General features: G+C 38.1%; 1 protein-coding gene across 1 annotated transcript in view; it reads left to right on the top strand.

Moving 5' to 3' along the window:
* CCDC192 (coiled-coil domain containing 192) overlaps window positions 1–12207 on the top strand; it is a 253306-nt gene that overhangs the window by 101817 nt on the left and 139282 nt on the right. Inside the window, exons 4-5 of the mRNA XM_030926857.1 lie at window positions 3562–3693; window positions 5018–5074. Coding sequence (XP_030782717.1) covers window positions 3562–3693; window positions 5018–5074 — 189 coding nt within the window. The remainder of the gene's footprint in view (window positions 1–3561; window positions 3694–5017; window positions 5075–12207) is intronic.

Below are 12207 nucleotides of genomic sequence, written 5' to 3'. Positions count from 1 at the left end.
GACTCCCACCATTCTCCTGCCTCAGCCTCCCGAGTAGCTGGGACTACAGGCGCCCGCCATCTCGCCCGGCTAGTTTTTTGTAATTTTTAGTAGAGACGGGGTTTCACCGTGTAGACCAGGATGGTCTCGATCTCCTGACCTCGTGATCCACCCGTCTCAGCCTCCCAAAGTGCTGGGATTACAGGCTTGAGCCACCGCGCCGGGCCTCTGCTGCTTTTCATAAACTTTTCTTACTCGTGGTCAAGAACATGGAATCTTGATACCAAGCAGCATATCCGTAGAATACTTTTGGCAACAGGTAATAGAAAACTCAACTCCTTAAACAATAAAGGAATTTATTGACCCACTAAGTGCAAGTTGCAGGGTAGGGTGTGCTTCAAGATTGGTTAATAAAGCACTTTAATAATGTCATTAAGAACTTAAGTTTTTTCTGTTGTTTACTCTTCCTTTCTGAGTATGCCTGGTTTCCTGATGTCTGTAGGATGGCTGTAGTAGCATTCGCGTCTGGTCAGTGACAGAGAGTGCTTCTCCAAATCATTCTCCAATTCTGTGCAGTATGAGTAACCCAAATTAGGTCACATCTCCTTATACGATAACTGATGCTATGGGAAAGCCAGGCTATGATTAGCTTATGCTTTGATTCCTGAACCAATCAACAGCAAAGAGGATAGAATTGTCATGATGACCAGGGCCTATTTTGGAGCTGGGGTCAAATTCGGGTGTAGAGGGTCAAACCTGATGATGTCCACTACTAAAAAGTTGAATTCCAGAACTTACTTGCTATATCCTTTGATAAGTCATATAATTTTGTTGAAACTCAACTTCTTTATCTGCAAAATGGGAGCTATAATAGAATGAACCTTCAGGATGTTTTGAAGATAAATTGAGATACTAAAATAAATTTGAAAACAAAAGGCTCTGCAGACTGTCTGACATGTAATAAGTACCCAAGAAATGTTAACTACTATTAATATTATTTATTCACCTATATAGTTTTGCATTATATAATAGCTATTTTTAAATGATCTGATTTCTGGCTAAAGTATGAGTTTTTTGAGGATGCGAACAACATTGTTTTCATTTTTTAATCTACAAATTCTTACATATAACAAATGTCCAATTTATTTCTTTAACAAATGAGTGAATAAATGATGTCTTTTGAGTGAACGAATAGAGGCTTTCAAACAATAGAAGGTAGATTTAAGAGAAAGACAATAAAATGGTAACGATGGATCACATAACAAACCAGGTATGGGAATAAAATGGACCTGACTTAGAGAGATTATATATAAGAAAAAAATAATTCCAGACATAGAGAGGAGATTTCTCTGAACATTAGAGTGGTTATAGGAAATGAACAAATCAAATATAGTTTGAGTTGAGGGTATGCAGCTCATAAAGATTATGATGTCTTCAGATATTTTGTTTTTGTTTTACAATTTGATAAATAAGCTGGGAACAGTGGCTTACACCTGTAACCCCAGCACTTTGGGAGGCCGAGGCGGGTGGATCACTTGAGCTCAGGAGGTCGAGACCAGCCTGGGCAAAATGGTGACAACCCATCTCAAAAATACAAAGAATTAGCCAGGCATGGTGGTGTGAGCCTGTAGTCCCACTTGCTCAGGAGGTTGAGGTCGGAGGACCCCCTGAGCCCAAGAGGCGAAGGTTGCAGTGAGCAGAGATCGCGCCATTGCATTCCAACTTAGGTGACAAGGTGAGACTCTATCTCACACACACACACACACACACACACACACAAAATTGATAAATATTTAGATAAAATCCAGAAAAACACCTACTGTGATCTAGAAAAGGTAGAATAATAATTATAATAAGAGCTGCTAGATGCTTGATATGTTCCAGGCATTGTTCTAAATGTTTCTGTTGTTTAAACTCATGTAATCCTCAAAACCAACCCATGAGATAAGTATTATTCTTTTCATCACCATCGCTATTTACAGATTAAAAAACTCAAGCCCAGGGAGGTTGAGTCACTTGCTGAGATCACACAGATAGCAAACAGCAAAATTGAGATTTTTTTTTTTTTCTTTTAAAGACAGTCTCACTCTGTTCCCCAGGCTGGAGTGCAATGGCGTGATGTTGGCTCACTGCAACCTCCACCTCCTGGGTTCAAGCGATTCTCCTGCCTTGGCCTCCCTAATAGTTGGGACTACAGGCACCTGCCACCATGCCTGGCTAATTTTTGTACAAAACTGAGGGGATTTTTTTACCCAAAGGATAAAGATGCAAGACTCCTTGGCTTTAACCATCACACTATACTGTGTCTCTAATAAAATAGAAGGATAGGCAGAGAAGCCAGACTGCAATCCCAAACCACCATGGACTCAGGAGTTAAACACGTGTTAGTGATCATGAGGAGCACCGCAGGTCTCCAAGGCCACCAAGAGCCAAAAGGCATGGCCAGCAGTTTGTAACATGTGTGTTCCCTCTAACCCTTATTTTGCACTTTCTCAATCTGTGGCACGTAACACAATGGCTGTGGAGGAAGCAACTGAACAAACATTTGTCCAGTGAATGAGTGTGTGGCTGGATGGTTTGGTGCCGGTATGTATGATGTGCTCACAGTATATATGATACGCTGGTATGTATGATGGGCCAGTATAGAGAACGTGCTTATTTCCTTGGCAGACTGAATTCTTCATGCTTCCACATTTGATAGATTGTCTTTAAAAATTTAAGGACAATTAAGTTTTTTCAAGATGAGACAACTTGCCTTGCGATAACATTCAGAGTAATGCAAAAGAAATGTAGAGATAATCCATGCTTCAGAGAATACCCTGGGAGTTGAGTTGCAGTGAATACAGACTTGTGTGTCCCTCTCCAGGGAGTCTTTCAGGATTGTTGCTGAACTGTAGAGAAAAAGCACAATAGCTGTCAGAATGAAAGAAGAAGTTAGTACAGGCACTCTCCAAGGGAATTAGAGACTAAGGACTATCAAACTACCACTTTCCTCAAGAGGAATCTACAAACAGTCAAACAAAGGCAAAGTCATTGCTAGGAATTTTTTGGCTGTGGCTTAGCATAGATCTGCCTTTGATCAGACTTTAACTTGAAATTCCTGCATATACCCCAGTTCCATGCACCCTGCTGCTTCTATGGCGAACATTCATGGGAGTCAGAACTCCCACTCTTTCTAGATAGCTGTAGCCCCCCAAGAGTTAAGTTTCAAGGACCATGTATAAATCACACTACAAGTTTCAGATTCAGCTGTAAAAATAAAGTGCAATCTTGAAACACAGTGGAGATGAGTGTTGAGATCTTTGCACTAGAAATTTCTCTATTTCTAGTACTTCTATATTCTCCATTGCAACTCGGTGATTTCATGTCTTGTTCAGAAAGATCTTAGTTATAAACAATAAATAAAATCAATTTTTTCCTTCTTTCTCTATGCTAATTTATCATTTATGAGGAATGCTCCAGAAGCTATTTTCATATTTAATAGATACTGGTGGAAGATAAATTATTTCTAAGTTGAATTTTTAAAAGAAGCTTTTAAAACATCACTGTACTTACATACTCTTATAAAGAAAATATCTTTAGCTTTCAGTCTCTGAAGGAACAAAGTCAAAACTGCTTGAACAAGTATCCCGGCTGGAGGAAAAACTGAAGGCTGTGGACCACAAGGAAGCCAGTGGGGAACCATATGAAAAAATGGTTCTTGTGAAAAACCAGGTATATAGTAGAACAGCGTCATCTTCATTTTAATAGTTACCTAATTTTATATGAACTGATAATCCTGGAAAACCATTTCAGTCTGGATTAAAAGTTCATTTTAAGTTCACAATGGTAGATAACAATATTTGTATTTGCTAAAAGTAATTTTATTCCCTGATCAATATTGACATAAAATTTATTTTGCTAGTAGTAGTTTTAAAGTTTGTTTGATATGTATCCTTTTGAATAATATTAGCTGAATATTCTATTTATTTTATAAATGGTATTGACTGCACAAATGTCTCTGAGTTGTCAACGTTGGAGTGTTTCTGTGCAGTAAAACCAGAGGATCATAACATTTGGCATATGTTTCTTAATCAATTACTTTATAAGAAATGATTAATCTCTGATATCTGAGTGTTAAAATATATATCATTATACAAATTTAGCTCTTGTTAAGTCCAAAGGGATTGCATCTGCTCTTGGAATATATGAATATGCTCTCATGTGGAGGCATATATATATGCAACATATATGATATATATATGATATATATGCAATATATGTGATATATATGCTATATATATGCAATATATATGATATATATGCTATATATGCAATATATATGATATATATGCAATATATATCATATATGCAATATATATGATATATATATGATATATGCAATATATATGATATATAATATATATGCAATATATATGATATATATGCAATATATGCAATATATATGATATATATGATATATATATGCAATATATATGATATATATGCAATATATATGCAATATATATGATATATATGCAATATATATGATATATAATATATATATGATATATATGATATATATGCAATATATATTATATATATGATATATATGATATATATGCAATATATATGATATATATGATATATATGATATATATGCAATATATATGATATATATATGATATATATGATATATATGCAATATATATGATATATATGATATATATGATATATATGCAATATATATGATATATATGATATATATATCATATAGGGGTGTTTGCATTAACCGTAGCATGTCAAACTAACATTATCTTACTCAGGCATATCCTAGTTCTTAATGTATTTGTGTGTTTTTATTTTGGGCTCTTTCATAAAATGGAAGAGAAATAGGAATGCTGGGATGATTTCTCCAATGACGATTTTCAAAACCTGTAGCTGAAATAATGCTGCCATTCACAAGATTTGAAAACTGATACACATTTATGTCTGCAATAGGTTGAGTATGTAAAAGAAAGAGTTACACACTTAGTATCTAAACTTGTCTCCTTTTCAGTGCATCCAGAAATTGCAAGCTGAAGTAAAAGCTTCCCAGGAGCAACTAACAGCCCAGGTAAGTGTTTGCCTCCTTTTTTCATTCCTTTATTTATGTCATTGTTAGCTTGGAAATGAATAGAAACTGGAAAGAAGTTATAAATGAGTTTTGCCTGGTGCAAACCAAATCACAAGGCTAAAAATGAGTAGTTTTACTGCATCTACACAGCTTCTTTTCATACCTAAAATTCTGATTTTTGTGGATGACAAAAATTCCAAACTGAGCTCTTATATATAATCACATGGCCTAATCAGGTGCTATCATGAGAAGAGAACTGGAAACTCAGGGCAGAAAGATGAAGAAGCCAGCCTAGTTGGGTGAGTAGGTGGAAGTGGAGAGATATGGTAATTATCAACCCATCAGATAAAGTTCTAGAGAAGTGCTTCTTAAACTTTACTGTATGTAAGAATCACCTGATAGCTTCTTAAAACAAATTACTCAGATTCTGTTTCCTGCACGCCTAGGGTGGGGCCTGGGAATTTGCACTTTTGGGTGATTGTAGATTCAGACAATGCTGATGCAGCCAGTCTTCAGGACACACGTTAAGTAACGTTGTTTTTTATACATACATATATATATATTACATATATTTAATATCATAATATATATTATGTTTATGTATAAATATATATATTCACTCTGCCCCAGCCTTGTGATTTTAGGCAAGTGACTATATAAACCAATCAGAGTGCATAGTTGCCCATTTTCTCCTGCAAGTACTCGCCTGAGACAGACTCCATGAATTTCTACGGCAAATTTCATTTACACACTAGCCTATGTTTGCTCAGAGAACAACATGTGAGCATCTCCTGCCACCATGCCCTGTGTGTCTGTGACCATAAATCTGTCACCCTGCCACTATTCCTTCCCAAGGATCTGAACAACAAATGCCTTAGACATCTCCTCAAAGACCTGATTGCCATCCTTTTGGGCATCTTTTTCATCCACATCTAGGCTGTTATGGAATGACTTCTTGATGAAAGACGCTGACCAATCACGTTAATGACCAATCTTAACTACACCAGGCTCCTCAGACAGACCTGAGACCTATGAGATTACCCTCCAAAAGACTGCAAGATAATACATTCTGGTGACAATTCCTTTGGGGTTTGGAATGAACTGACTTGGGTAAAATATTGGTAATTGTCCCCATTTTTGGGCTGGAGAAGAGAAAAGCTAATCTGCTGTGGCAGTTAGCAGAGCTTTTAACTCTAAATTCAGAGTCTTTTTTGGGCTTGTGTGCTCAATTGTCCAATATTGAAAATGACTAAGGCTTGCATTTGTAGCACTGTGACATATTTAGACAGAAATATGTCTCATTAGCCAGTATTTTGTTGCAGATGCCTTTCCCCTGGTCTCCCCCTGAGGGTGCCAGATAATGACTATTGTCAGAGGATGTTCTGTCATGACAATTTGATACCTACAGTCATTCACATGGAAGGGGCTTTTAGCTCAGGATTTTATATGGAGGGCAAATGTATTCACTAAGGCTCAGATATTAGTTTCCAGCATCTCTTTGTGAAAAAGAGATGAAAAAATCATAGTTCCTGGTGCCTTAGGGAAATTCCTATGGTGTCTCCTTTCATTGCCTAGTTACTATGGTTGCTATTCCTGTACCATGCTGTTACTGCTTGAGGCTTGTCTGAACTAGGATTGCTTCCCTGTATTAGGGTATTGATACCAATGCCTGAGATTTCTCATATGCAATTGTGCAACATTCAGGTTTCAATATAGCAGTGTATTCATCAAGGTTTTGCTTCAATATGTCAAGAAAAACTTAAATGAAAGCAGTATTAACAATAGTATTTATTGAAAGTGGATTATGTATTTTCTATGTGGAAGATATTTCACGTATCTATTTAAAATCTCAACACAAGCCAACAAGGTAGTCATTAATTTTCAGAAAGAAAATGGAATCTTAAAAAGATTAGATCACTCGTCACACTCTGAAACCCATGATTTTGCTATTACAACTTGCTGTCTCTCCAAATTATATTCTCTATGTGCCATTTGAGGTATCAAATGGTGTTTATCAAGGCTCTATCTCCAACCTCATTTTCTATTTCTGTTCACTCTTGGTGATTCAGCAGTTCATAATGCTTCAACTCTCACTCACATGCAAACAAACTGCCTTCTCCCACAACAAGTTCCTTCTATCTTAAGTCTCCCCTGATTAGAGATCTGTAGTGTTTTAATGAGCATTGCTCAGAACATTGTCCCTGAAAAAAACATTCCATAGGATACTAAGAGATATTCTGAAAATAAATAAATAAATAAATAAATAAACAACAAAAGTTAGGAAAGAGTGTTGGAAGCAAAGTTAAATGGGTTTATTTCCTGCAAGAGTTATCCATGTACAAACAATCTCCAAGAACAGGCTGTTGTCGGTCATTTTTCCAGAAGAGTTTGATTATGAATGGTGATTTGTAACACCCAGGTTTAGAGATGGCTGGTACATGGCATCAGATTGAAGTATTCTAGTTCTTAAATACAACCTGAGTATCTTGCTGACACCTCAGGCTAAGCATATACAAAGCCAAGTTTATCATCTTCTGTTATTATCTCTTAAATACGTTTCTCTATTCGTATCCCCCAGCCATGGTGGATAATATCACACTACTGTTATTTTTTTCCAGATTCAAACTACAAAGCAATTTTAAAATCTTACCTCTCTCTGCCTCTGTCCTACTTTGGTTAGTTGTCAGGCCCTGAGTATGTTTGTACAAGTTATCTCACTTTCATGTCTTCTATTCCATTATACTGCCACTTCTCTAGTTCTTTCTGATCATCTTATATTTTAATTATTGTAACTGTCCCCAAATTGTTAACATTTGTGAGTGAATTCAGAGCCTTCCACAACCTCACTCCCGTTGCAAAGTAGTCCACTTGCTCTGACACCATCAAGCCCTATTGGCAGAGAAGAGAGAGGATACAAATCTGTGTGTAGAGATTTGGAATGGGTGCAGAAAACCAAACAGAGCAAAAGTATATCACTCACAGGGTGAATGTGATCTGCTGGAGTGGCAGAGAAGAGAAAGGGGATTAAGAAACTAGGGTGGTAGGAATGGAACACTGAAGATGGGGTGAGGGTTCTTCTGGAATAAGAGATGAGAGTTCTGAGGATGCTGAAGATTAGGAAATAACTTGAAGTATTAATAAGAGTTGCCTGGAAAAATATATAGTCGAACCCCTTTAAATGAGAGTCCCATGGAAAATCTGGACTTTCTGTTTGAGGTGTGCCTCCTTAATGTAACACCTGTGGGACTGGACCTCTATAATAGTCTCCTGGTTTCTGTGCCTCCATCCTGAGTGAAGTTTCCAAAGCATAGTCCCTGCCCCTCATCTTCTCTTTTCCCTCACTCCCCTCTCTCTGTCTTACGCTGAGCCTACTAGTAGAATGAACTGTTGTCTTTCTTTACACATCCAGTATTATTTGATGTTCTGTGATTTTTCTCATAGTATACTCTTAAACTGGAATATCCTTCTCTCTTCTCTTCATTCAAATAACTCTTTTCTGTCCTTGCAAGACTCAAGTTAGGTACCAACTTCTCCCTTAGTCCCCAGATTACTTTCTGTGGGTCCTCACAGCCTCCTTTAGATACATCTATTTGAGCTGTTAAAATAAACATTTTAGGCAAATTAAATTTAACAGACTTCATTTGAGCAAAGAATGATGCCTGAATTGGGTAGAAATCAGAACCAGAACGGGTTGAGAGAGCTCCATCCAGCAGCATGAGTAGCAAGCTTTTATAGGTGAAACACAGAAGCAAAGTAAAGACATTATCTGTTGGCTACCTAAGTTAGGTATTTGCCTTATTTGGGTGTGGTTGGATCAGTTGGGTGCCTGTGATTGGCTGAAGTTCAGCTGCTTGTGATTGGCTGAAACCCAACTATCTGTTACAAAAAATATACTCCTAAGTTAGATTTCAGTTTGTTAAGTAGGAACTCAAAACAGGGAGAGAACCTCAGGCCAGTGGCCTCCCGCTTGTTTAACAGAACTCAATATACTATACGTTGTTGACATTATCTGTTTATATATCCGTCCCCCCACTAGACTCCAGGGACACTGAAGGCAACACTAAGAATGTGTCTCTGAATGCACTACACTAAGTACAGAGCTGGGTGCATTGTAGCTACTCAATACATTTTGCTGAATTGCATTGAATTTTACTCTGATCATGTCATTTCCTTCGTTCCAAAGCCTTGAGTGAGACAATGCTTGTCCATTATCCCAGAATAAAGTCTAACCTCCTGACCATGGTGTTTATCATGCTGACAGTGGGGACCTGACCTCCTTTCCTGCCTCGTCTCCGTCTCCAACTGCGACCCCCAAGTGCACCCTGCATCTCTGCCCTAGCAGCTTTGCTTGTAGTTCCTTGCTACCCTGAATACCTGTTCCTGCCATTGATTTTGCCAGACTTTCCCCATTCTTTATCAAGCCTTTTTTTCCCAGGAAGTTCTTCCTGACTATCAATCCAGAAGTAATCTCTCCTTCTTTGGTGCATTCACAGCACCTCTCTGAGCCTCTTTTCAGTCATTTTTCACACTATGCCCCACAAGAGAATGATCTGATGTGTACTCTTTTTCAAGACTGCAAGTTCCTGAGGAAATAAGTCTGTTTATCTTTATGACTCCCACAGTGTCTGGCTCAATGTCTTGTACAGATTTTATTGAAACGAATTGTTAAAACGGCTAAAATAAAAATAAAATTATTTTGGCATTTGTAGGAGCATCCTTTATATATCAGGGAAAATCACTTTATGAAAAAGGCTTGTATTCCGTGAAGATGTCAATATTACATCAGGCATTAATTTAATGAGGCTGACACTTTCAAGATATAACATGCAAATGACAAAAGGTAAGGATCTCTTAGAGTGGAAACAGAAGGGAAAAAATAGCAGAGAAAGAAAACACAGTTGCTGGAAATTTCTATTTCACATAAAATAAAAAGAGTTTCTAAAGGAAACATGGTCTTAACATGAAAATTAACAACATAATGTCTAGGCTTGCTTTTACTCAGAGTTCACTGCTCTAGAACTCAATAGTTGAATAATATTATTGTTTAATTAAATTGATAGCTATGAAATCGAGAGGAAATGAAAGCCTTAACTTTTCAGAGTTATCATTTGCTAATACTTTGAAGATTAAAATCTCATCCCATTAAATTTACAGTGCCTAGTCACAACTTATACTTCTAAAGAAATTATTAAGGGTTACCCCTCCCAGTGCACATGTGGGCACCCAGCCTGAGCCACCACCGGGCTAAGCTGCCCTGGGCATCTTTATCACTCCTTCCCATGATTACTTATCCGCTTAACGACCTACATGGGATAAAACAAATATTTGAAGTGAATGTTTATATTTACTTAAAGATATCTGTTCATGTTAAGGCAATTTGAGTTAGGAATACGTATCTTAATAAAAAAAAGATTTTAAAATTAATACCTTCCAAATTATGGAATCCATATGTTGCCTATGTTTAGTATTGGCAGGTATAAGTATGCTCAGCCCCATCTCTTCACTTCTTCATTGATGACCTGAATATCTGCAGTGCTCCAGATGTCTGCCTCCCCTCTTTACCTCCATTTCAATGGCCATCCCATGTCTCAGTTTCCAGCCACCCACAAGACCTGACAAGGGCCAAAAGCTCTATAATATTCAATGGGCTTATTGCAAAATGGAAATCTGGGTAATTGGGTGGTACGCACTCAAGTGTGATGTTATTCTCTATACAGTCCTGTATGTTTGATACATTTCATAATAAACTAAATAGTTAGAAACATCCAGATGAAGGAATCCTTCAAATGAATTATACAGCATGCTTAAAACTGTAGGACAGATGAGTGAATTTTGGAAACCAGAAGATCCTGAACCACAGTCCCAAGGATCCACTGAGGCCTGAAAGGTCAGGGTGAGGAACTCAGGGCATGGGAAGCACCCAGGACAGGGGTCTCCCAAAATGCTGGTTTAACTTCCTTTCCTCCTCTAAAGAAGCTATAAACTGCCATTTTATTTTCTAAATTAAGAATCTACAAGAGCGGACTACTCCCTCCTGGAATTCCAGGCCCTCTGCTAATTGACTTGTTCCTACCGTAACAGAGGACATGGCCTGTTTCCTTGGGTTTGGTTCTGTTTTGTTTTGCTGCCTAAGCATCCACTGACACACCTTTGGCAATAATACCCAGATATTCTTTACAATTGCATCTCTCCCTTTATGTGCAATCTTCCAGGGCCAGTCATTCAAAGAACTCCGTCAGCTACTAGCTGAGGAGTGGACATGTGCCAACTGGACTCTTTCTCCGGGGACTCAGCACATTAAATTCAGGTGAGGAAAGAGAGATAAAACAGTTGGAGCTGGTAGATTCTACCAGGGATGCCCAGGCATCATGGTGAAGTAGCTTATGCTGCTTGAACCAGAACTGTCCTAGATCCTCTCCATTTCTGAATCTGTTTCCTATTGATTTTAGGAGCTACCCACAAACCCTCCAGTAAATTCTTTTTCTTTAAGCTAGCCAGAATCAGAGTCAGTTGTTTATAACTGAGAACTCATCATTCTTCTTTTATCCCAGTGGTTCTCAAAATGTGGCTCCTGGGCCAGAAACATTAGCATCACCTGGGACTTCGAAATGCAGATTTTGAGGACTAATCCCATTCTGCTAAAATCAGAAACTCTGGGAAAAGGATGCAGAGTTTTTAAAGTCCTGTAGGTGATTGTGATGGTGGTAACATCTGAGATGCACTGCACTGTCCAGTGAAGCCCCTAGCACTTCCAGCGTAGACCCCTACTTTCTGACCAGGACATCGTCTCCGACCAGCATCTCACAGATGAAGCTGGCCTCACGGGCCTCATGCTCCTTGTGCTGGGATACTTCTCCAGCCTGGTTCCTAGTGGCAGTGCTGGGGATTGAGACATGAAGACATGCTGCAGCACACAATACGTGTCTGTTCAACTGATGAGTCAAATGAGAATGATCTTCCTGCCCTCCCTTTCCCAACCCCACACTTCTGTGTGCTCTAGAAGCATCACTTCATTCCTGAGGCTTGTCATGACTAATTCTACTGTACAGTGACAGCAGTTAATCACACCTTAGAGTCACATAACAGTATACAGCTTCCTAAATGTTCCCACCCACATCGTGTCATTCATATTT

This window comes from Rhinopithecus roxellana, chromosome 3 (genome assembly GCF_007565055.1).
Source record: "Rhinopithecus roxellana isolate Shanxi Qingling chromosome 3, ASM756505v1, whole genome shotgun sequence".
Lineage (NCBI taxonomy): Eukaryota > Metazoa > Chordata > Mammalia > Primates > Cercopithecidae > Rhinopithecus > Rhinopithecus roxellana.
Note: the sequence above shows the minus strand (reverse complement) of the source record. Positions and strands in the feature narration are given on the sequence as shown.